The 26,168-nt window shown below is 40.5% G+C and overlaps 2 protein-coding genes across 3 annotated transcripts in view; one reads left to right on the top strand and one right to left on the bottom strand.

Annotated features, from left to right (window-relative positions):
- The window catches only part of LOC110976850 (sorting nexin-25-like), a 34,202-nt gene extending 14,546 nt beyond the window's left edge, over nt 1-19,656 (top strand). Inside the window, exons 3-23 of one of the 2 annotated variants that reach the window (XM_022230491.2) lie at nt 595-670; nt 2,139-2,223; nt 3,156-3,213; nt 3,702-3,775; nt 5,151-5,323; nt 6,105-6,291; nt 7,131-7,275; nt 7,756-7,964; nt 8,593-8,632; nt 9,033-9,152; nt 9,468-9,653; nt 9,924-10,079; nt 10,456-10,587; nt 11,074-11,211; nt 11,969-12,085; nt 13,651-13,736; nt 14,169-14,285; nt 14,722-14,862; nt 15,349-15,530; nt 16,776-16,876; nt 17,142-19,656. In XM_022230491.2, coding sequence (XP_022086183.2) covers nt 595-670; nt 2,139-2,223; nt 3,156-3,213; nt 3,702-3,775; nt 5,151-5,323; nt 6,105-6,291; nt 7,131-7,275; nt 7,756-7,964; nt 8,593-8,632; nt 9,033-9,152; nt 9,468-9,653; nt 9,924-10,079; nt 10,456-10,587; nt 11,074-11,211; nt 11,969-12,085; nt 13,651-13,736; nt 14,169-14,285; nt 14,722-14,862; nt 15,349-15,530; nt 16,776-16,876; nt 17,142-17,621 — 3,003 coding nt within the window. In that variant the 3' untranslated portion in view covers nt 17,622-19,656. Of the gene's footprint in view, nt 1-594; nt 671-2,138; nt 2,224-3,155; nt 3,214-3,701; nt 3,776-5,150; nt 5,324-6,104; nt 6,292-7,130; nt 7,276-7,755; nt 7,965-8,592; nt 8,633-9,032; nt 9,153-9,467; nt 9,654-9,923; nt 10,080-10,455; nt 10,588-11,073; nt 11,212-11,968; nt 12,086-13,650; nt 13,737-14,168; nt 14,286-14,718; nt 14,863-15,348; nt 15,531-16,775; nt 16,877-17,141 lie in introns of both variants that reach the window. The other variant, XM_022230489.2, reaches the window with a different exon arrangement.
- Nucleotides 19,657-20,061: 405 nt separating this feature from the next.
- LOC110976854 (nucleoside diphosphate kinase A1-like) lies at nt 20,062-26,036 on the bottom strand. Its single transcript, XM_087133189.1, has 3 exons — nt 25,807-26,036; nt 22,144-22,305; nt 20,062-21,452 (listed from the first exon to the last, which is right to left on the bottom strand). The coding sequence occupies exons 1-3, from the start codon at nt 25,984-25,986 to the stop codon at nt 21,282-21,284; spliced, it is 513 nt and encodes a 170-aa protein (XP_086989315.1). The 5' UTR covers nt 25,987-26,036; the 3' UTR covers nt 20,062-21,281.
- Between the last annotated feature and the right edge of the window lie 132 nt (nt 26,037-26,168).

Raw genomic sequence — 26,168 nt, 5'->3', positions numbered from 1 at the left:
GGAAGTACATGTATGTGTTGGATGCTGTTAGTTTCAGGACTCACGAAGCAGGGGTTTGATAGAATATTCTGAATGTTCTGAAAGCAAGACCTTTGTAGTTTGTACATACTGTAGATGGAAATGTTGAGAAACTCTGTGATATTCTAACTTGCATTGCTGAGAGCAGTAGAATAAACCTATTCAAAGTGTTTTTCCAACACGCTGTACACCAATTGTTTGTTCAGTTACAAGTACATGTACATAGATCAGTTTCATTTTCTGCTCTTCAAGCGGCTGATTCAAAATATGTGCATACCAATCAATTGGATTAATATTAAAATTAGTAAAAAGAAGTGTTTCCAAAATCTAGTTGCTATGTACACAAATGCATCTCAGGAAATTGTGGCCAATTGTTTTTTGTATTGGTCACAAGTTCATGACATAAAATTCTTGGTAGGCAGAAATTTTCATTTGATAAATGTGTATTCTGGCAATTTTGGCACTGAAAATCCTGAGTGGTAAGCTGTCTCTTGTAAAATAAATGCATCAGGGAATTAATTTTTTTTGTGTTTTGGGGTCTTTGAAACACATTGTTTGCTTGTTGGCCTTTGACAGGAAGTGTTATCACGCAGGCAGCGTAGGCCAAGGGGAACGGTAATCTCACGTAACCTGGACAAAGCAGTCAAGGAGGGTAAGTCTTTTCTGATCTGCCTGACAAATATAGATTCCTGCAGTGTGCACTCCTTGCATGAAGAAGAGAGGGGTCTTTAGACAATGCACCCGGCTCTCCTATCATAACCTATGAAAGACCTTGCCCCTTCTCAACTGCTAAAATGGTGCAAGTTTCATATGTTGTCTCTTGACAGCTTTCACACAATATTACGGCAAAGGACCATTGCCAGTGTAACAAACATAAAGCTATTTCAAAGGCCAATTTTTGAGTGACAAGTGTGCTATAAGAATTTTAATATTGACACAATCAAGTACAGTAACGAGGCACCTTTTAATGTTGACGAGAACTGCACACGTGTGCTATGTCAACACGACAAAAATACACCACACAAATGATGGGGACGTTATAAGCTACATATACCTTACAAAGGACAAAAATGGCTAGCGCCAGTAGTTACGATTGCGCCCTCTTGTGTTGGTGACCCCTGACTTCGTTTCTCTCGCTTTTCGTTTTATTCAACTTCCATGTTTTGCCCATGTGCATTAAACCTCCTCTATATCCAACAAGGTGGTTTCACAGTTGCGGTTCTTGTGTGTCCAGGGAACCTCTTTCCTATCACTGGCGTAGGCTAATTCCTGAGTAGTGCATTCTAAATTTCTTAATAGTTTTGTTGGTTGGTCTGCTTGTTTTCATGTAGAGCTGCAGGGGTCACATGCTTCAAATCTGTACCTACATGTAACAACAGTTTGTAGGCTTTTTTGTGTAGTGGTTTTGAGCAAAGTTGTCAAGGTTGTTTGGTTTTTTTACCAAAGATCAGGCATAGACAAAGATGACTGGAGAAACTGAGTCATCTTGTTTGTTCCAGTGACCCTGGAATTTATCCCAATGCCAAACACAGCAGTTTCTTAAGTAGGCTTTGTTTGGGGTGGGGGAGGGTTCATGGCAAGGCTGAATTTATGGCTTTCCTATTGGGCCAGATTGGGTTGATAGTCATTGAATACTATGCACAGTATTATGAGAGAGTAGAGCTCTTTTCTTGGAATGTGGATCAGGAAGCTCTGCAGGGATGTTGTGTTAACCAGCTTGACTAAGAAAAAGGTTTACCTCAGAAATACTTTCAAAAATTTCATTATTAATTTGTATACCATTGTGAGTTTATGCACTTTGCACGTACATCATTGGTACATACTCATGTAATGCAGATGTCTGAAATACAAAGAAATGTGTCTAATCATTTGCTTGATCATACATTAACATAATAATGTTTGTATAGTACATGTTTATGTTTAAGTGTGTATCGTATACGTACCTGACCTGTTTTATGAAATGCCCTCTTTTCTCAAAGACACTTCAGTCAGAAAAAAGTATCATAAAGTCCAAATATCGCTTACAACTTAATTGAGAAATCTCACCAAATCATTCTGAAACCATATACTTTCAAAAATCTCTGTGGTATTTTTCCGATTCATGTTTGTTTTGTCGACAGTTTTTGACATGGTCGTGAAGGATTTTGTGATGAGTTGGTACAGCAATCTGGGGCAGGATACCAGCGAGTTCACAGCTGCTCTAGAGTAAGTCCACTTAAGATGGCACAAACCTTTGAGGAATCGGTTGAGTAAGCAGCTCAGAGTTCAGAAGGTGGCTGTTGCATAATCATAAAGTTGCATAGTGTGTGTAAAGTGTACTGTCCTTGTGACAAAGGAAAGTGAATTCTGTTTGCAACCATCCACATGCTCTTTTCACCTTGTGACTGATCCATGCAAGTTTCCATGTTCAGCCGAGTGTGGAGACAGTGATTTGTGGTCATGGACTAGTCTGTAATTCCTGATTTTGGCACAGCTTAACCGTCATTTTTCCCCATGCTTTGATTGAACTGTTTCAACCACACTACATGGATTTTGTTATTTTCTGCCCAGTCGTCATAATGTGGGAGATTGAAAATTGTTTGTTTCTGGAAAAGTCACAGAGAAAAAAACCCCAGAGGGACGTAAAATTGCAAATGTAATTTCAAGTGGTTAATCCTGGCCACAGTACTTTGCTGTTTATTTTACCATCTAGTGGATATGTCAACTGCAGTTCATTTCATATTGCATGCACATGTATATGTTTAATGAACTTAATGTCACTGAATAGTTTGCCTGATCCCGCAGTCTTGTAAGCAGTTGAAAATCAGTACACCTGTATGAATATGTTCATGTGATCTTGGGCCATTTTCCAATACTCAACTTCGTCTCCGTCTCAGGCTCCGTTCCCATAACCATTCCCTGATTGTGGGCCTGAAGCGTTTAAATTACATTGGGTTACTGTAATTTTTGGCTGTCTTGCATCTTATTTGATGTTTTGTGGCACTATTAGACTGATTACTGTGCTTACAGCTTCAAAGTCAGCTGGTAAAAAACAATTGAAGCCTGAGACGGAGCCGAAGTTAAGTATTGGAAAACGGCCATGACGTGACAATTGTCCATTAAATAATTTTTCCCTTTTTTCCATTGCCTCACTGCAGAGAGGACATGTGGGAGTTTTTGGAAAACCTTTCAAAAAGATTAAAGAATATAGATGAGGTAAGTAGTTTTTGATATTCCATACAGCCCTAAGGTCATACAAATAGTGGAACTATTGCAGGCAATGCATTTGATACAAATAAACCTGTTACAAATACAGCAAACAGGCAGGTCTTTTAGCTACTGCAGGAAAAACAGGCTTGAATAGACAGCTGTCCTTGATGTAGCCTCGGCGACATACCGGTTGTGGGACAACATTGCATTCTAGTCCATCAGCTATAACCTTTGTTACCTGTTGTTGCTAAAAGCCGCATTTGCCTGTTAATTGAGCACCCTCTTTGAACTGTACAGCTATGGCTGTTCAACATGGATTGTGCCAAAAAATGTGTCCACAAAGATAACTGTAATAATTTTCACATGAGGAAACGGGAGCTTTCTGTGGGATTCCAGGAAAGGTAACAGTATGCCATGTCTTTGTTGAATAGGGATTTTTACTGGTGGACTGTGCCTGTAGAAATTGCTCTCTTTTCTTCTCATCTTATTTTTAGGTACGGTTCTTCACAAGCGATGTTGTTTATAAATTCTGTGATCACTTTGCTGAGCTGAGAGAGACCACTGTCAAGTGAGTACCAGTAAAAAAGTAGGCTATACCCTAAGCAATATTTGTGCTGGAAAAAATGAAACCAGGATTTATGGCAGTAGAAAAGGGCTCTGCTTGTGTTTAATTAGATTTTGCATAAGCTGAGGCTGTTGAGGACAAGTTTTGGCAGAGAACTACCGAGGCTTGAGATAGTTTGGATATTTGTCAGCAGGTAAACTTTTCCCACAGGAGATTGTTAGTTATCCCACAATTTTCTATCAGCATTTCCTCACAAGTTGCCATCTTAACCAAGTGCAGGAGAACACAAGACACAATAATGAATTTGTCAATTTGGTCTTGTGTATTGAAAGTGAAAACATTACCGGATCCTATTAAACAAGTCTGTCCCTTTGCACATTAGATTTCATGTGCAAGAGAAAGATCTAGAATACAGAGCATTTGACTATTGTTCACGCAGTGCACCCTCATGTACATGTACTAATAAAACTGCACAGCATTAATTCCTGTTGGGATTCCTGCAGCCCTCATAATATGAGAGCCATTTTGTTGTGTTGGGTCATGTGGCCAAACTTACAAATTGTGTGAAGGAATTTTATATGTTTGCTCCAAATTCTTTAGCAAAAATATCAGGGTAGGATGATGGCCAGTGATTTCTTTTTATATGCACATATGTGTTACAGTTCATATGCAACAGTATCTGATATGAACCCATAGATCCCTAAACAGTCCTGAATCCTCCAATTTTAAAGTGATGTTGCAAACCCTAAATCCTAGGGATTTAGGGTTTTAAAGAATGGGAGGGGGTGGACCACTGCAGTGCATTTTTTGAGGAGCTTAGCCTTTAGGAGTTTTAGAGTAACTCTTTGCAGTCATTTTCACACCAGTTTTTGAAAAACGAATTACCGTGCCAGATGTCTGAGTTCAAACTTCATATTTGTGATGACAAGGAGTGTCTTCACATGCATTCCAAGTTTTAAAAAAAGTTAACCGTGGCACAGCAGAGTTCTTGAGGGGGGAGGGGGATGAGTTCCTCCTCCCCCCCGGCTGTAAGATGGGCTAAAATAACCTGCCACTTTTTTTGATCAGTCTGACCACTTTATAACAATACAGAACAGTGTGCACAAAACTGTTGCTCTGGTTTGCAGTAAGAAAGATGTAAGTCCTGCTTGATACTGTAGGTTAGTTCAGGCATGGTAAGCTAAAACACATTATTTCATTTAGTCCAAATAAAGCTAAAAAAGTCTTCTTACGTGGTGGATGTGTGTCTTTACGTGACCACAGATATTTGCTGTAAACTCATTCAAGGGGTGAAAACTTTCTTGTAACTGTAAGTTTGTTCTGGTACCCCTTTCCCGCCCCCTTTTATCCATCCTTGTCTCTCCCTCCCTCCTTCCAGAGATGCCCCCAACCCCAAGCCTTTCCTCCTCCACCCTTGCCTGATCAACGAGGAGGCCGAGAGGGAGTTCCTGAGGGAGACAGTGGAGGTGATGCTGGTCCTCATGCTGCCGGCCGGCATCGCTAACTCAGACACCGCCCGCCACCTGCTACGAGAGATCATCACCTGCGGAGGTGGGTCAGTCTTTTTTTAAACTCCTCCTCCCAATTGTGCAAGTGTGGAACAAGATTTGACAATAATTGTTAACTGCTTGATAAATGCAGGAGATAATTACACTCAAGTTTATAGAGGGGCATAGTTCCTGCAGTCTACAATGTAACTTTCATCTGTAAAGAAGGAACTTTTGTTTGAGCAAAAGTTGCAGCGCACCAAACTTCATAAAGCAGAGTACACTGTACATATGTACATGTGACTGCATCCTTGGGCCATTACATTTTGCCACTGAATCTGATCAACCGTTTTCTGTTCCTGCATTTTCTATTGTATGAGCAATTGACACGTGTGAGTTACATGCAAATTGTCAGATGTGAGGGAGATAATACATGCAATGTTTTGTGGCTAAACTTTTTATGAACCCCTCTCCCCTAAAATATTAAATCCAAGTGTTATGATTTTTTTGTTAATAAAATTAAACTTAACCCCAACATTCCCGAATCTGCTAATTTCAATATGATTTTGCACACACCCTAGGGGGTTAACATTGGCAGTACATGTCATTTTCAACCAATTCTATGAGATATAAAGAAATACTCAAATCAAACCTGTGTTAAGCTGTAATTTTTAAGTGTGATGTTTAATTATGATATTATTAAGTTACTGTTAAAGCATATGCTGAATACAAATGAACCAGGAAGGCGGACATCAACAGATTTTATCTAATGTTTTAGAGCAACATCAGAATTTCTTCAATACGAAAGCCCTTATTAAGTTAAACTTTGTTGTGTCCTACTGTAGCTCTGAAACCTGTGGTGGACCTGGTCTGTGACCCGTACTTTGTCAACAGCATGCTGGTGTCGTTCTTGGAGCATCGTCAGACACTGGCCGAGAACCACAAGCGCAAGTACGCTTACGCTGCATCCTATGAGGAATTCATCAAACTGATCAACATGTGCAGTGACATACAGGAACTGCAGCAGATCAGGTCAGTTAACTACTCCATCTGAGGGCACCTGAAAGAGCCTTTTTTTCATCTCGCAATTTTTGTTTTTTTAATTTCAACTATGCAAAGATAAATTAATGAAATGGACAGGTCAAAACCACTTAAAGCACAGTTTTCCTCATTATCAAAAACAGGTCACCAGCCCAACATTCATGTGATGGGAATGACCTGTGACTCGCTCAGCAGCATCTTGTAAACAGTAATCTTTTCCCAACAGGCGTTACTTCTGTCAAAGACAAAAGAATAATAACAGTTTTTAGAAATCTATATAAAATTTGTACTTTTTGCCCTTCTGGAAGCTGTCTACAAAGTGATGATCAGGACGAGTTATGGTGACAGTGTGGTTTAGTGCATTATTATTTGTGACCGGTTCCACAAAATGGGTATTATGGAACATACACATTTAAATTGGTTTCCTTATAAGCTTTAACTCGGTGCAGGTTTGAACCCTGTGTCAATTTGCAATCTGGAGATATATATGATTTTTGCATAATCATATCATACACAGCAACACAAGTACTTTCAGAGATAAAGCTTTTAAACACATGAAGTAGGAAAAAATCAGCCAAGAAGAAAGTCTTTTGAAGTTTATAGCAACAGTTAGGTTTCTTGTATGAATTGTGAAAGTATTAATATAATAAAAGCCAAAAAACCAAATAGTAAAAATCACCTTGTCTACATAGAATAGCCCTTAGCATGAAATAGCACAGGGTCCCTTAATACCCTTTTTGGCAGAGCGGGTCACATTTAGTGTTGCTCAGTCTATTATTTTGAAATCTAAAACAAGTGACTTTTGAATAAAATTGCTCTTTTCTTGTCAGGTACCACATCATCACTGAAATAATGCATGCCACCATGATCCAAGACTTGAAGAAGGCTAGGGGTCCAGAGGCAGACAAGTCGGCCAAGAGCAGCGGCAAGGCCAACCTGCTCCGAGTCCGCAACCTCAAGAGATACATCAACCAGGCAAGAATCCAATTCAAGTGATTGGATATGAGTACACTGAGTCCAAGTAATCAAATCAGTTGGGAACAACTCTAATTTCCCTTAAGACTTAAAGGTTTTCATGGTGAAAGAAACTAGATCTATAGTAAAGATTGCGGTAACACCATGTATTTATCTCTTCTAATTTCCCTGCCGCAAAAGCAGGCTGTTCCCAGAAATTAGACAATGGGATTGGAAGAACTTTCCCACAATGTCAAAATGTCAGATGTTCTCTTTTATCCATATTTATATTAATTTCTTAATTGAACTCTTTAACTTTAAACCTAGCCCTCCTTGATCATTCACAGTTGAAATAGGTTAGTGGAAATCTGCAGCATTCTGAAATATACATCCTTGGTTTTGCATAGGATGTCTTAGCTATTCATATGTTATTCTTATGTGACACTTTGTTTGCTTATATGACTTGACGTTCTTTGATTTAAAACTAATCTTCGCTTTCAGTGCAAAGTTGCCAAAGTCCAGTGCGAGCGACGCCTGGCTCTCCTTGGGGGACCGGAGTACCAGGCATACAGTCACTCCACACACTCTAAACCGCTGCACGATCTGAGGCCACAGAGGGTGCTGACGCTGGACGAGATCCTGTCGGACAAGGTGGCTAGAGCCTACCTGACCAACTTCCTGAAGAAGGAAGGCAAAGATGACTTGCTCAAGTAAGATTTCACAGTTAGTTTGATCGTGATCAAAGTACTTTTTGAGTTGCAAGGAGCCTTTGGATTGTATCGTTACGGCAATAAGAAGTAAGAGCTTGTGCCCTCAAGCAAGGCACCTTACCCCAATCATTTCCCTTAACTGTGAAACATTTTGATGCTTACAGTGGAGACCTGGTCTCATCTACATGTGAGATGTGTATTTAGATATAAATTGGTCTTACATCAGAGATGATAATTTATTTACTGAAACAGTGTTCAGATTTATTAATGCCTGTTGGGGGAAGATGTGATGATTTGTAAGACTCAGTGTGATCTGGATTTGAACAATATCACACCAGGCCGTGTGTTCTTGAGCAAGACACCTTACTGGAATTGTTTCCATCTACTCATTCCAGGAAGCACGCAGATGAGGACAGCTGTGGTTCCGTTATTATGCTGTTTGAACCTCGTTGGGAAAGGAGGATTCTTAGCTATGATTGCCCCTTATCACCCAAGAGCGAATTACCCTCATGAGCTATGCATGTCCACAAACAAAATTGTAATTAAGGCCTGACACCACTTACTGAAAACATTGTACGCTTTGCTGCATGTATGTGTTCATAGATTTGCTATATGTTTTGTTAAACAGCTTTTGGTTGGCAGTGGAGCAAATGAGGGAGAGTAAGAAGGTGAGGATGTTTTGTTTTAATTGGTGGATCCGTGTGTCTGTTCTCGTGCTGGCACCTGTCACCAAACTTTATTGTTCACTCCTGGAAACTTGTCTACAGTGTTATTGGTGTTGAATATGTGAGTGTAGAATGTGGGTGTTCCAGAGTCATGCAGTTGAGCATAAACTTTCTGAATTACTAAATGAGAATGAATTGTCATATGCTAGGCCAAGAGTATTAACTGTTTGACTTTTGCCTTGAGTTCCGCCACCTTCAAAAGACAAAAGCCTGCCATCAGGACTGTACACTGTAGGTAGTCCAAATGGTTGCAGAAATCATTGACTTGCCCATCAGGGTCTGGAATGGTTTTTAGATGTACCTTTAGGCACTTTTCAAGGAGCCTTTGTAACTTTTTTCCCAGCCCAAGGACCAGCACATGTATGCCAATGAGATATACCAGACCTACCTGGCTACAGCCAGTGCAGTAAAGGTGGACAGAGGTCACATCAAGGGCATGACTGACTTCCTGGCAGCCAACAGGGTAATTCAATCAATTTATTCATGATCCCTGATTGTTATTGGATCTATGATGTTGATTCTTTCGTGCTGAAATTCAGACTTCCTTTTCTTGAAGTGCAATTTGTGTTTTACCCTCTTCCCCTGAGAGGAACTGAAATGAGCCAAGTGGCCTCTTTCTCCGTCTGACCGTGTTTGATGAGCTGTGAAGCTTTTCATGGCAAGGGTGGCAAGTTAATATAATGTAAAAGGGTTTGCTGTAAAGAGATATGCCTGCATTGTATTACCGCAGACCATTTGCTTAACTGCGGTGTTTGTTTCCATGTTTGGCCTTGTGCAGGGTCCAGAGTCATTCTACAGTGCCCAGCACCAAATCTACCAGGAGCTGGATGAGACCTACTACCCTTCCTTCCTGGTAAGTGACAGCTACACCAAGCTGATGGCAGCGCTGGGCGATCCCAACGAGAAGGGAACCGGGGAAGATCTCAGCCCGGAAGTCCTGGAAAAGAAGGGATTCAACACAAAGGTAAACCTCTCCCTGAAAAAGAACTCCATTGTTTTGTCTTCACAAGTGTTCTGTTACCCTGTAGAAATGTCTTGGAAGTCCGAGAAAGTAATTGAATATTTTGAAACGTCACAGAATTTGTCATGGAAGAAGGAATGTCATGGATTGTCCTGGAGTTTAGATCCGTCATTGTTTTGGAATTCTTACGTGCAGTTGGCAGGCTTGGTTTGCAATGACATGCCAGCACAGGGAGATGTATGAACTCTTTGACATGCTTCAAATTGTTGACAGGTGAAGCCCCCTCAAGAGGAACTACAGACGGCCGAGACCAGCTTCGCAGAGCAGACCATGTCAGTCATGACCAAACTCCAGCAAGTGGAGGAGAGACTGAGCAACAAGCTGCAGGCGCTGAGTAACCTCAAGAGCGCTCACAGTGCTGACTCAAAGGTAGGACACTCAGTGTGAAATCTTTGCATTTGATGAGTACTCTAACCAGATTGAAGAAGCCCCAATGTAATAACTTTCAGGTGTTGAGCAACTTCAGGAGTGCCCACAGGGCAGAGCCAAGGGTAGAGTACTCAATGTTGAGTGTTTGCACTTAAGTAATTAACTATCCCGAAGAAAGCTCATTGTTAAGTTCTGTGCTTTGAGTAAACACAGGTGTGCTTGGATTGCTGACTCAGTATTCAGATAGTTTAGTCAGGCTTATGCATGGTTCAAAACTTAAGGAGGTTGCAGCTTTTAGTGACACCTATCTATGGAGGTCAAGCTCTTAGAAGATGGGTTTTGATTGACTCTCTTACTTGTTAAATGTAATCTACAGATGCAGCAAATGCTGGAAAAAGAAACTGAGCAACTCAAACTGGAGAAGAGTACCTTGGAGACCTACATCGAGAGGACAGACCTGTGGAGTGATCACATTGGCAAGTGGCGAGCAGATATATGCGCAGCACAGGTGAGTCAAATCGCAGGGACACTCCTTACATCACTACTAGAGACTTTTAATGAAGAAACCGTTACAGTCCAGAACCTGTCCATGTAAGTACAGAAAACTTCAGTTGCTTCAAAGCGCAAAGCAATTTGAACATACCCCATTACTGGTACCTTGGACTGTTATAAATGCTCCACTGACTGCTTAGCCAATGTGGCCCCATTTATATCCCATGAAATATTTTCTCTGTCCTTTAGGATCACATTTCTTGAATATCAGACAAATATAAAATATGGATCAGAGAGAGGTTTGAAATCACCTGAGCAGTTATACATCACCCGATGACTTTTGGTCTCTGCTCAATTAAGTAGTGATGTTTATGCCAGTTTACAGGCATGTAACTCTAATATGTCATCCCAAGAAAAGAAACAACTCTGTTGAGGTTAACCTAACAGATATGACGGCTATTCAGCACTCATTGCAAAAATTCTGAAATTTTTCTACGCCCAGATCTTGGAGGAAAGTGACAAGGTGGTCCCTTATTATGTGATAGTGGTACATCCCACTGACCCGGCCATATCAATACCAGGATGGGTAATCTCACGTCGCTTGGGGGATTTTCATGCCCTGCAGCATAGATTAAAAGAGGTAATTATATGACAAAACCATTCAAATGTCCACAGACTTTTCACATTTGTCTCTGGACTTTTCACATTTGTCTCTAGACTTTTCACATTTGTCTGTGGACTTTCCACATTTGTCTGTGGACTTTCCACATTTGTCTGTGGACTTTTCACATTTGTCTGTGGACTTTTCATATTTGTCTGTGGACTTTCCACATTTGTCTCTGGACTTTTCACATTAGTCTCTGGACTTTCCACTTTTGTCTCTGGACGTTTCACATTTGTCTCTGGACTTTTCACATTTGTCTCTGGACTTTTCACATTTGTCTCTGGACTTTTCACATCTGTCGCTGGATTTTTCACATCTATCTCTGGACTTTTCACAGCTGTCTCCGGATTTTTCACATTTGATTATGCAATACACAGGTGATGTGAATACTGCTCAATAACTTTGAAAAGTTATGATATAAAATTAACTATCAGGGAAACAGTCCCCTTTAAAAGTCCCCTTTGCTCAGAAAAATCTGACGGATATTTCCACAGAGAAAATTTGAAAGTACCACTCATTCAAGTTAGGACTAGAATGTCACAAAATGTTTGTCTGGGCTCGGTCACATTTTGAATGTCCTGTTCACTTTGGCATCACACCATGCACACAGCACATTCCAAGGTAAGGTACCGGAGTGTCTCAAGGTTTGGTTTTGCGTGTACATGTGACAAACTGATAAGGAAGTGTTCTGATGTTTCTCCAACTTGTTTGTGTTGTTTGTTTGATGGTGCAGTGCAGTAAGTGGGTTGGTAAGATGGAACTGCCACAATTCAGCAGGAGACCCTTCAAGATGATTCAGCACCAGGACTTCTTGAACAGCTCCCAAGATATGCTGCAGAAATATCTTTCGGTAAGCTCAAACATCAGTGACCATTTTTTTTTTTTTTACAATGAATGTTAACATTATGCATGTTTCTACACTCTCTTGAGTTTGGTCATTGTTTGAGTTCAGTCTGTAGTGGCTTCTATTGGCAAGGAGAAGTAAAATTTCTCTTGGTTGTGCAAAATTGTGGTCTGATATTGTGGTCTGTGTGCATGGTATGTAAGTAACAGTAAAAGACAAACTGTGTGTGAAGTTCCATGTTGAAATGGTTAAATGTCAGTGAACCAGTCCAGTCCTCCAACAGTACATGGCCCTAAAGTGAAGAGTGTGCGAGGTCATTCTGAACAGCAATACATGCACCAGAAGTCTGCCCAATCAATGCACTGACTCACACACATGCGTTACAGTCATTTGCAAAATACCTGGAAATTTATTGGTATTTCTGTCACTGGGCCTGCATTATTTTATTTATTTAATTATTTACATGAATTTCATTTTGTGTTACCAGGGTAGCCCCCATCAGTTATCAAAGAACTGCTCTCCCCGGGGGCCCTAGATTAAGTTGTACAAAATAAACTGGACAGCAAAAGAAACTTGCCATGTCTGTCAAAGGCCACACATAAAAATTCACTCCAAAGAAATAAACAATTTTTGTACATAGGTATGCCTGCAATACCCCTTACTAATCATATGCCCAAAAGCAAGTGATTATCTTTATAACAAAGAAGAAATTGACATGCACAGCAACTTTGTTACTGAATCAAAAGTCACAGAATGTAACAGAATGAGTTTTACGCAGAAATCTATGTCACAGGACAAAATAAAGAAGTCACAATCATTACTTTTCAATAATGTGTATGCATAGTCAGTAAGGATGGCATCCCCATACGGAAACCACTCATGCCCATCAGTTTGACACAACAGGTGTTCACTTTGTCATTGGTTGTTTAAAATGTTGTCCATTCATGGGTCATCTGTGCTTGGTGGAGAGTGCTTTTGTGTATGACTTTTGATTCAGTGTAGTCGACACCAAAGTTAATGACAAAGACAATTACATTGTCTCATTGAACAATTATTTAACATGTTTTTACAGTGGTGCATAACATCAGTATAGTGTTATATACCCATTTGAATAAATTTTTGTGCAAAGGCAGGTCTTGTATGACATTTTGTCTGTAAGGCAACTTGGGAAAAAAAGCCAGTCTAAGCAATCAGAAGTAAAGGAGGGCACACTGAATATTAGACTGTTAACATTTCACATCATGGAAATATAGTCAAATAGCTGTTTAACCAAGATACTACGTTTACACATTGAAAATAAACATAAGTTGCCATGATTGATTGGTTTAAGTTTGGCTTTTCTTCAGGTTAGTGCATTTTGTGTGGGTTGTTGTCCTAAACTTTTGCAAATGACTGAATTCTTCAGTTACCCCTTGACTTTTTGAATTTCCAGACTGGCCCATTTTTTTGCTTAGAAGTTTTTTGCAGATGAATGGAAAGGACTATCACTACGGATGTGTCTGTTTGTTAAGATCTTCGCATTCCATAGTCGGACAGTGCACTGATGATGAAATTTCTTTTTTCTGTCTTAGTCGGTACTCCAAGATGAAACACTTAGACACAGTGAGGTTTTATACACCTTCCTGGTACCCACTCCTGAGTGCTTGAAAGCAACAGTGTAAGTATGAGGTGTAGCATAGTGGTGTAGATGTGAAGGAAACTGCAATGTGACTAATTAACTGGATCCTTTTCTAAATGTTTGGTGTTTGAAGATCTTATCAGTCTAGTTACAATTTATTACCGATGAAAATCCAAAATCATTCTGCTTCACATTGCATGCTAACAGTAAATTTTGACAGTAATGGAATGTCACATATTTTTAAATATAAAAACGTTAATGCTGAGTGAATTTCACATGTACAGGTTATGTCAGTACTCTTTGTTGTACCTGGTAGTAAAGGCTGAAAGTTTAAAAATTTGAAAAGGGAATCACATTATTTTAAGAAAAGCCTTCGTCTAATACGATTGGTCACATTTTCTTGTTATATTCTAGATCATGTTAGTCTTGTGTAACCTTTTGTCGTAATCTTTCATCATTATCTGGCTGCAGCAAAGAAGAGAAGAAAGAGAAGAAGAGCATGTTCTCCATCGCGGGCATCTTCAAGTCAACAGCCGGGGACCAGGATGAGGAGCGAGGCGGGGAGGAGGCAGAGGGAGAGGAGGAGAGGTGGGGGCACTGGATGTTAATGGTATCTCCGTGGCAACAGTCTCTGTGACGATATGCACAGCTCAAAATATGGAGGGCCTGATATTTCGATCCTAGCAGAATCTTTCTCAAAGGCTATAAATTTGGAGGCGGTTCAGTATTTCTCAAGATCTATAAAGAAACATTTATAAATAATGTTTTATTTTTAGCTAGAAAAGCCTGTAGTTTTCCTGCTGAAACATGTTTTGTTGGAAAGGCAGTGAATGTGTGTAAACAAAGTCAATTCAGGTGTTGGAAGGTCTGTGTGCCTTTTCTGTTGGTCTGCATAATCAAAACAGCTTATTGAAAGTTAGTTGTGCGTAATTTTTCTTTGAGGCTTGGACATGTGACAGTTATTTCAAGAGGTTCAATCAGGCTGTTGGGTATGTGACTGTTTTTCATCTCTCTTCCCCAATAGTACTCAAGACAGATGGGACTCCACAGCCGAGCCCATTTATGCTTTGATCAGCGAGATCTTTGAGCTGCGTGGGATGTTCAAATGGCTACGCAAGAAACTCATATTCTTTGTGCAGTCAACTTTTGGTGGCACCATCAACAAGTACGTTTCCCCTCAAAATATTGCATCACTTTGTTATACAAAGATGAAATATGTGCCTCTGTGGGACCGACGAGTGTGTTTGGAGTTAACCGGCATTCAGACATGAAATGTATAATTATTCTCTCTAGATTAGCAATATTTTGAACATTGTACAGTGTTGTTTTTTATGATGTGGCGCTGCTGTGCTCTTAAAAGGAAAACAGACATGTCAAATGCTGAATTTGTGTTCATTGTTAAGCTGTCAGTGAGCTTTTGAAGTTTATAAAAATTGTTGAAGATAATTTCAGGAGAACAACTGCTCCAGGAAAGTACTGTATTTCAGCAATATCAAAATGTTGATTGTTTTGGACATAACCTGCAGAACGTCATATCTCTCTGGAATTTGCTGATGTTGTCTTTCATTGATGTATTCACCATAAAGTGTCTTTGAGCCTTGTCTAATTTCTCACTTGGCGATATATGAACATCTCACTTGTGCCTGCGCAGGCAGTTGAGAGAGACCGTGGAGTGGATTGTGTCAGAACCAATGATCATCTACTACATACGCACTCTTCAAGAGACCATCTGGCCCAAGGGCAAGCTGGCACCTGCCCAGCCGTTGCCCAGCAAGGAGGAATGTGACAAGATGAAGAAGAAAGCCCGGGAAAAATTCCTACAGTATGTCCCAGGTAATGAAACTTCATTTCTGGTAGATATGTCCAAATTACTTGGCTATGGCTAAAATTAACACATACCTTTATGAAAGCTATTTTTAGCTAGTGGCTTCATACTCTTCCCGTAGACACGTGTCCTGAGTAATTTTGGCATGACTTCGGTTTTTTGGCTTTGATGTTGTGGGTAGTGTACAGGAATAGCATGACAATGTGTGAACTCTCATGACAGCTACTGTGATGGGACTGCACAGACTGGTCTGCACACATTTGACACTACGGAAACAAATGTTATCTTTGGCACGGACACACCATCATCTATGACATTTTATGTGCTTACTTTTTGTCAGCATGACTTTAATATGAGATAAAGCTTTCCACTAAAATAGGGCTGTGTTGCGGTTGCAGGGTATCGATGTGTCTGTGTTTGTTATAATAATAACTTTGTTGTCATTTAACCACTCGGTGCCGGGGTTCCTGGTACTGGAGACACTGGCCATATGGCCGGGTTGCCCAAAATCAGAACAGAAGAACTGGGCCTTGTAACAAAGACCGAGCTTGGAACAAAAGGCTTAGCTGCTAGGACTTGCCAATCAAGGTTCATATGTTGTCAGCACAGAGTGCTGGCATAAGTTGGAGGTATACCATTGCTTGCCGCGTTCAGTGCCCACGGATTATCAGTGGGAACGAAAGTGCTCCAGCACTCCAGAGATCAGAGATGAGCGATACAATATCGCTTCATGCTAATCTGGCTGCATTTGTAAAGACAACACCTCCATCCATCAACGTACTGGGCCAATTTCCGGAACAAAGGAAATTATGGGACACCACACGATGTGGGCTCTCTTTACTAGGTGGCAGGCCTGGCTGTAATATGCGGGCGTCAATGGAGGTTGCCTGTCAGATTAGAGTAGCCACCAGACAGTCATTCGTGTGGGTATAGGCATCCAGTAAATGAAGTTATGAACTTTTTGAACAATTTTGAAAACGAAAAATCATGAAATATTGCCTGGCAACGCGTCCTGCTTTTGCAAACTCTACCTGACAAGAAGTGGTTAATCCATAAACATAGATATGCCTTTTTCCGGGATTTGTTTTGCAGATAATTGGAGGGAATTGTGTTGAGATTGATCTTGAGGGCCTAGTAAGCAGCACACTTGCATTTCATGGAACTGGCTGTTATGCCCAAGCCCACCTTCACTCTGGAATAGCATATCCTGAAGATGTACTTTTTGAGTGAGCTTGTCCTTTCTGTCGTTTAAGATTTTCTGCAGTCCCTCCTCGGGAAGACCAACAGCCGCCTGGGTGCCATCAAGGTGTTTGAAGCCTTCCAAGACACAAGAACAAACAAGCATCTGTTGTATGTGAGTAGAGGTTATCAGTCTTCTTACCTGCTTCACCATGGGTACCCCATTTATGAGGCTGTGGAGTCCAGTGATGTACCTCATTTGTTCGTCGAAGCATCCACTTCCAGATTTGGATAAATATTTTGCTAAAAATCACTTACAAGACCACTTTTATTTTTTCTTTTGATCCTTAGCTAGGAAAGAGTGTTGGTTTCATGCTTGTGAGTGTATTATCTTGTTTGGAACTTTGCAAAGAGTTTATCTTTGAACATTTCATTGGCAGAATCTCATTGAGTTGCTGCTGATTGAGGTCTGCCCGGAGCTAAAAGACCCAAGGCTACTTGAGCATCTGGAGGAGGAAGAGAGAAAACTCCAAGAGAAGAAGATGAAAGAAGGGGAGGCAGTTGCCAAGCAACAGAGGGAGGAGGATAATGAGGAGGAAGAAGATGAAAAGACCGACGAATTGCAGGAGGCAGGGACAAGAAATGAAAAAGACCGGGAGGAAGAGAGGGGAATCATGGGGGATGAGGTTGAAGAGGATGAAGATGATGTGGCTGATAGGGATGATAATGATGAGAATGACAATGATAATGATAATGGAGCCACAGATGATGGCAGGGAAGATGACTTGGACGACATTGGAGTGAATCCACAAGAGGACGGTAGCCCAGGTGGTACTAGGACTGAAGCGGTTGGCCAGGAAATGCTGACAGTGGAAGACTTGGGTACCAGAGATGATGACATTGATGGAGTAGACCAGTAACATGTGCAGCGGAAATATATGATTAATTTTACTGAATCAACAAACAAATAAATCCAATATCGAGAGTGGCATATTCAGATGATAACCAGGTTGCCATGTAGTGACAGGTATTTGCCAAAGTGTTTATGCAATTCTTTCATATGCATATAATGCATTCTTCTGACTATGCACACTGACTTTTGAGGAGACACTGAATTGTACTTGTAGTTTTGTAATAGTGCTGATACAGTGGCTGTAGATGCATGAATTGGGATAGTCAGGTTTGAAGTTACCTTGTTGCTTTCCTTCGCATGTCACAACTCTGTTGCCAATTCCAGGTGCGTTTGTTGATTGCTTGAGTGGCCAAGAAGCCTGCTCTAGTTAGCAGAAGGTTGTGGGTTCGAGTCCTGGTTGAATAAACCTTTAAAGGCTTCCCTGTAAAGCTCTGGTTAAAGCCCTGAGCATGACGTGCTCAGAACATTGTGCTGGTGGTGGGCAAAATCTTGGGTTGAAGTGCTGCGCAAGTCTGTTAGCTTGTCTTCTGAACCTATTGCTTGCTTAACCTACCTTAGAGGACTGGTGATATCATTTGCAATTTAGTTTTTGTGGATTGATTCTGTGGATCTTAAAAAACCAGTACAGTGTAGTTTACTACAGGTCAGGATGCCCTAGCTTCAGAGGTGCATTGCACACATTACCTTAGGCCCTATTGGAATTCTTCCTGTACCATTCCTTAGGTTTTTTTCTAAATGTCTTGGATGTATCAAGGGCTTCTTGTTCTTAAGTCAATGAGCACGGCCTGAGTTTTGAAAATTGTGGATTAGCTCAAAGAATTTATCACTAATAATTTAATCACATGTACCTGGTAGGGACGATTATAACCACTACTAAGCGAATTAGACAACTTGCAGGAGCTTCAGAGGGAGGACTGGGGGGGCATGACACAATTTTCAAATCTCCAGCAGGCGATGAAGTTTTTATTAAAGAGAAAAGTTCCTACATGTACCTTTGTTACTGTACATCTAGATCCACCTGTTTGTTTATTGTCCAAAGGCCAGTAGGGCTCACAGGTCGGAATGCTGCTTTAACCAGTCTAACTCAGAACCACCCAAATATTGATGTAGCAAAGAGCTTGCTTGGTTAGTACTTTATTTTGTTCACTTCTTACTGCGTGTTTGTCCATTGAAATTTGTGGTGAAAGGCTGACTTTCTGTTTGTTTTTTCTTCTTAGTAAGATATTAGCATCATTCTTTCTTAACTGAGTTGATATTTAAAACTACCTACAAAACAGAAAATTTCAATCTATATTTTTGTAGGTTTTGTACATTTGTATCAACAGATCCAGAGTGGGAACCAGTATATTTTGAATCATATGACCTATCTGGAGCATTTGTATATACTTCTGGTGGCAACTGAATAGAATTTTTGTAATTTAATCCCAGATTCTTTCTTCCAGTACTGTTGTACTTTTTGCGAAAGTTTTGTCATGTTGCATACTGTTTTGACAAGTGTTTATGTGCATCACCATCATTAAATACAGTTGTACTAACTTTAATGCGGTCATTAACAGGATGACCCCCCCTGATAAATCTCAAAGCACAAATCAAGTAGCCCCTGTGGTTTTGCGGTCAGATGACAGAACCGACCAGAGCAAGGGCAATGCATGTAGACCTGCCCCATGCCATAAAGTAAGTGGTGACTCAAGTGAGTTAACCAATGAAAACATAGGTGCTTCTCATTCATATGCAGTGTTTTATAAATCTCCAATAATCAATGCTGATTGTTCAGTCTCAAAGCAACATCAGTTTGAGAGGATTCTACGCATTTGATACTTAGTCCATTCATCGTATGTGTTATTTAGTTGCTCGTACCCCAGCAGTATTTGTCTCTTGGTCTGCCTAGATACAAAACCCATAGCTTTATTCAAATTTGGAATCACCATCCGATTTGGTGTATTGTTGTCGAAAATTGAACCAACACATGCATTATCTGCAGGTGTGCAATGGTACGATTTTTGGAAATAAAATTGAAACATCAGTCCACGTTTCATCAGTAATTGTGGCTTATCACTTCTGTCCTATCTCCATGAAAATACTGAAAGATTCAATTGGGGATTTTTACCTTAAAAGATGAAGGACGCACTGAACATTTTCTTGAGTATCCTCAACCACCATTTTTTTCATACCAACAATACAGGAAAGACATCAGTTTTTTCCACTGACGTGCGGTCAATTATGATGATATGAAGTATGGTTATATGAAATGTTACCATAAGAGGACCCTTAGCATGCTTTGTTGGATTGAACTGAAACACCACACATATACTCATTATGGATGTTCTTATATGTATGCCAAGTTCCATTAATTAAGATTAATACTGGGACACGGGAGATTTCCCCCATTAAAGGAAATGCAGTTTTATAAAAGGTTAACATTGGACAATGGACACTACATCAAAACATCAGATCACAACACAACATCTTTATTGTGCAAATCACCTTTTGACATGATAAATACCATCACCCTGTGAAAGCATCTCTGGCTGAACTAATCCATGATCACCATTAAGTAGCTGACACTGAAATAAGTTAGTCACAGTTCTGGTTTTACGCAAATTGTGTATTATTAAAGGCTGATTTTAATTATTCAAAAATGGAAAAGTGTACAAGTTTTTGTAAGTTATTTGATTACTTATGTAAGCTTGGAATTGAGGAATAAATGGAACTGGAAATTGGCTCCACATAGCGCATATTCCAAGCTTTTGAAGTACACATTTGTATATTTTGATCTTTGACTGGTGCTTGAGCATGACCACATGTACTTTTAATTCCCACTTAGCCTTGGGCACAGCTGGCCCATTTCACATGGTTAGTATGCAAACAAGGTACATGTATTGTTCAGTTATTACCTATACATGTAAAATCTTGAACACAAGATAACTGGAAGCTTTTGTTTTGTGGAAAGTTGAAAACAAAAAGTGATTTTATGCAAACTACACGGAGGAAGCGAAATAGCAACTGTGCTACCATGAACATGTACATTAGGCACACTACAAGCTGGAACATGATCCATAATCTTTCACCTTACAAAATAATGTGTAACTATTGCACACAACAACTGAACTGTTCCACTTTTTCCAATGTTATGCTGTACCTAGACTATGTTGGTCCCCCTAAGGACTTAGTGATGCATACATGTTTGTCAAATTATTGTCAAATTGTAACCTTTTAAATAAGTTTAACTGGCGTGACATGAAGGTGCAACATTTGAGGTACTTGTATCTCGTATAACATGCATTAACATACACTTGTGTGAGAAGGGAACATATGCTAAATTGTAATAATCTGAAACTAAAAGATGGACATTAACAGGATGAGGTTTGATTATGACTATGACTTTGTGATTCCACAGATAACATGCCCAATCAGATGGCTAGGCTTGACCTGAACATCTAATCAAAATGCTACAAATGACTGTAAAGACCCAATGCTAACCTGAATTAGTCACAGACCCTGACTCACTAGTAAAAATGCTGAGTTGGAGAGAATTTTGGAACCACGCTGATTTCTCTATCACACAATGTGACAATCCTATCTTTCAAAACTGCAAAGCTGTAAAAACTCCTATTCGGTACCGAGGGCAATTTACATCAATGCTCTCTGAATGCCACTCATGCTACACTTATTCATAGACAAAGCTGTAGGCAGCAGGGGTCCAGTCAACCAACTCCTCCTCCTTGAACCACAAAGCTATCTCCTTCTTGGCCGTCTCCACGGAGTCTGAGCCATGGATGATGTTGCGGCCAATGTCGATACAGAAGTCGCCGCGGATGGAACCTGGCTTGGAATTGGCCTGGTTATAAAGAAAAAATACATTCATGATAAATGACAGGTAAGAACGGGCAATGAAAGTGTCTTTTGACAAAGCATGTATGAATGTATGTTCTCGCAGAGAACTGGATACATGTATTAAATATTTCTCAGGCAACTTGAGTAGAAGTCAGAGCAGAACCAAGACGTCCACCATTTCAGTTACCAGACCTCATGTTGGCAGACCCAGAACATGCCAGTGCTTTTGAATAAGGTTACTGTTGTAAAGTGTACTGCTGAAGAACACAAATGCTATCATTTCCCTCCCTGATTCATTGCCACACAGGATAGCCTAAAAACTGCTGTGTCTTCCATTTTCTGCAGACGCGTTTGTCACAAATATTGGGGCTTAACCAAACTTTGAAGCCAAAGGCACACTGCACCCTGCACATCCTATAGATCCGCTAAACTACATTTTAAAAGTGCATGAGTACCCTGTGCCAGGCACACACCAACAAGAAAGTGCATGCGGTGAATTGTCTCAGGAAATTGTTGCTTGTTATAAAAATTTAAAAATTCCCTTCTCCTGTCCATTCCCTAACTTACTGCCTAGAACCCTGATCATGATAAGTCGCATCAGTTCCCTACATCCACATTTCTGCACAAGGGACATCTTTAAAGGAACTGATGCGTAGTAGGATGGCTATTTCCCATGTTCAAGGATTGGAACTCACAGGGTCTGTTTCCCCCAGCATGGTACGGCCAGTGGCCACCACGCCTTTGCCCTCCCACACCATGGGGAAGACTGGACCACTGGACATGAAGGCACACAGTCCCTTGTAGAACTTCTTCTCCCTGAGGTCGTAGTAGTGCTGCTGGACGAGCTCCGGCGAGGCCTGCAGCAAGGATGACAACATTCCAGTACATGTAATAGTAAATCTCTAATTTCACTTGTTTTATGATTGGCAGATGGCATGTCGTTCCCTGAATGAACCCCGAATGCTATGTTCAAAGTTGGAAAGGTTGCCATTTGGGAGGGGGGTGATGACTTGGTTGATAAAATGAGTGATAGTAAGAACAGTTTTCTCTGCCACAGTTTGGCCAGCTTCAATCAAGGATATGCGAGCACATCCCTGATCCCATTTACTTCATCTTTGATCATGTTGATGTTTTCTTTGATAATTGGGAAGCAGAGATAGGCTCATATGGAAATGTCAGTAAGCAGTCACACTATCTACTCATAGTTTATGAATGAAGACTTTCTCTCTATAGAGAGATGATACACACAAAGGCTTCTGCAGGAAACACTCAAATGAGAAAAATATAGTTCTGTAAATATAAATATCAAAATGTACCTTGTGCAATGAACATCTACATGTATCTTTTCTGTTATACTACAAAGATCCTTTTTGGAGTGTACGTATAAAAAATACTAAGAAATTGACTTTGGACTTTGTCACTGCAAGGAATCATCTTGGTTAGTTGTTGGTCTTTGATGGATGTTAGAGTTTTCATACAATACACGGGTGCATGCACTTGACCTACAGTACACTCCTGCTGTTAAGATTTTGTACTCCCTTTCAGTTCTTGTCTGCATTTATATTCCCAGGGTTAATTTTAGTATCACATTTTTCCCTTTCAACTTCTTCCAACTGTTAATCCTTCACGGCTCATAGCCTCATGCTGGGTTCCCCCCAGAATGACTGCTGGATCTGGGTCCTCCAAGTCATGAACAAAACAACTTTCAGCTTTTGAAATCTGTTGGAAAAACATCTTTTTCTGTTGAAATTCTGTGGGGAACACGCACCAGGAATTACCTGCAGAAGGATTAGTGTTAAAGATACTGTGGAAATCTTCACAATAAATGTACATGATTTGTGGACAGCCATAGTTTGCGTGTGCTGATCAATTTATACATGTATAATGAAGCAGTACAATACTCAGGCGTGTTCGTGTGCCTACAACATCACATGTACACAAGAGCAAAGGCCATACTTCTCATTAAAAAAAAAGAAAACCCTCTGCTTAAGGGTTTATTCTTAGTCAGCCTTGAATTAATGAATTAATAAAATGGCAGCACTGATTGGACGTGTATGGCTACTCATTAATTAATAATTTTGTTTGATGGGTCTGGAAGCCACCTACTGTAGGTTGGCCCTTATGGACAGAAATTCACTGAGTCAGCAATTCTGCATGCTCTGAATTATTGAAGACTCAATGAAATGAGATCTTCGGCAAAAGACATTAAAAATGGAAACATGCCCGACAGAAAACTTGTGCAGGTGCATGCCTTTCTGGACACGCATGTACCATACATATGAAGGAAAAAATATGTTTCATTCTTTCAAGTGCTATCTCTACATATATTCTGTTCTAAATGGACTTTTTAAGGTGAAAAAAATACAGAATCGTGGATGTGTATGCACGTTCGGACACTGGATTCCATGTAAGTGCACATGGAAAGTTTTTATTTGTTCTGTATGAATTTTTATTTGTATTCTAGAATTCTTAAAGATGATTTCAACTCTATAAAACTATTTTCAAAAAGCCACAGGACTACGGAACAGCCATTTTAAATAGTTCACTCGGTTGATTTCTTTTCTTATAAAAAGGCCACACTGCAATGCTAATGTATTCAGGTAAATATTTACTACAGCACAGATTGCCAGTCTGTACCACACTATGTGCCAAAATCATTTCATTCTTATGAATAACTTGTGCCTGCAGAAATGAGTTACTTATAGACTTGCTGGCCATAGTTGGGGCAGCCCAACTGTAGCACTGTAGTTGGGACTGTCTCTACAGGGTGCTACATGTATAGGTGGGGCATAACAGTCACAACTCCATATACGGATGCCGCTTGACACCCTGTGCAGAAACCCTATGAGACTGGTCTGACAATTTTTAAGTGTTTTCTAAGGAAACAACTTGGTTTTTTCCCTCCTAAATTGAACTGTTCTGGACATACTTTAGCTTTAAGATGACTAATTGGTCACTGTAGGGAATAACTACTGGTGTCCATATTTGGAACTCTTCCCAAGCTGATGAAACACGATGCCAAATCATAGTAGCCTAACAAAGTTAAATGTAACTTTGTGAGCAAGGGCAAGTAACACCATGGAGGAAGGAAAAGCACTGAATGCTAGACAAAATTATAAAATACTAGGGGCCTAGCTTTTCTGAAACAAGAATTGGTCCGTTAGAAAACTGAGACCTTGCATGATGCATCAAATTTTCCCACTACCCCCTAGACCTGAACAAGTCAGGATCCCCTGCAATGTTGATCTGCGTAAACATTTATGCTTTGGATATAGAGGTTTTTTAACACTGCGCAGAGTTACTTGCTTCTTGCCCTCTTGTGTCCACTTATTACTGTGAGTTGAGAAATCCTGACTTGACGACTCTACCAACCATTTGTACGCAGTGAATGGGCTCATCTACATGTACCAAAAGTGTAGCAGCAATCACACTGCCAGACTTGTTTTTACATCGTTCATACCTGCATAATAATGAACGAGTCTACAAGTCTACTTTGATTGGAGGAAATTCTGTATACATTATGAAAGATCACGTTGTTCATATGCAATTATGAATAACTACATATCACCGCAGGGGGTCTGATAGGTTTATCCATCAAGTAAGACTTACTAACTGGTGACGTATGACATACCTTGTACAAGAAAGGCTATTAAATTAGGGTGCCTTATAACTTAGGGTTATGCAAGCTGCTGAGTGCAACAACTAGGTACTTTGCACAGGTCAAAGGGATGACAGACTGGGAAGAGCAACGTAAGTCTGACTTGATTAAAGTCTTCCTACCCCACGAACTGTGGGATCTGTCGTCCGTCCCGCTCCCACGAACAGTTGTGGGATAACTTTCCTACCACCTCCTGAGTGTCGTAATCACTGAAACAAATCCTCTCACCCTGCCAATGCCCCCCCACCTTCCCTGAACGCATCCTCTTTCAATGTCTTTGCCACGCCTACCCCCAGACATGCCAGAATGGGGTCCGAAGTCATGGGAGCAGGGCGGACCACACAGTTCTGGGGGGGTTATGCCGCGCTGGCGTGCAGTCATACTTGTAAAAAAGCAACACTCACGCTAGCCCAGGTTGGACGACATCTACATTGCATGCGACTAATGTCCAGAGTATGAAAGTCCTCGAGGCCTCCTACTAAGTACTAGGCCTATGCGAAATTTTTTTCAACAGTTTTTTTCTCACATTTTTACCTGACGAAGACAGCTCAAGTGCCTTGTATCATGAATTCTATAAATTCTGTGTTGAAATTATACTCCCGCGGACGACGTATTTTGCTAGCTCTACTGAGTGGAGCGTTAGTCATGTTTTAATAGGACATAGTAGAGCTAGCACGGTGCACTAACGCAGCAGGCCTACCTTTACGAGTTTGGCAGCCACCAATGTGAAGCCCTTCTGCTCAAATCGCTTGATGATCTCAGCAATCAGGCCCCGCGACACGCCATCGGGCTTAACCATGATAAAGCTGCGCTCCTTCTTCGCGTCTGTCATCTTGGTGCGGTAAATAAACGAGAAAAAAGCGAGGACAGTGGCGATCATGTGGACGACCGGCAGCCGGCAACTTGCAAGAGAACTTCCTTAGTCTAAGCTCCGTCTCAGTAGCCCATTTGTTTTTCACGCATGTTATTCGAGTCGGAAACCAGACATTTAAAAATCCTTTTTATCTGATCACGTGGTGATTATGTTCACACATAAAATGGAGTAACAGCAAACACAAGGTA

This window comes from Acanthaster planci, linkage group LG02 (genome assembly GCF_054643075.1).
Source record: "Acanthaster planci isolate LZ-2023a linkage group LG02, COTS_SCS, whole genome shotgun sequence".
In the NCBI taxonomy this organism is placed as follows: domain Eukaryota; kingdom Metazoa; phylum Echinodermata; class Asteroidea; order Valvatida; family Acanthasteridae; genus Acanthaster; species Acanthaster planci.
Note: the sequence above shows the minus strand (reverse complement) of the source record. Positions and strands in the feature narration are given on the sequence as shown.

Excerpts from the sequence above, each read along its gene's own strand:
- LOC110976854 (XM_087133189.1), bottom strand. The coding sequence starts at position 25,986 with ATGATCGCCACTGTCCTCGCTTTTTTCTCGTTTATTTACCGCACCAAG. Across the intron at positions 22,306-25,806 it reads TGGCTGCCAAACTCGTAAAG|GCCTCGCCGGAGCTCGTCCA; the intron begins GTAGGCCTGCTG and ends TCCTTGCTGCAG. Across the intron at positions 21,453-22,143 it reads TGCTGGGGGAAACAGACCCT|GCCAATTCCAAGCCAGGTTC; the intron begins GTGAGTTCCAAT and ends CTTTATAACCAG.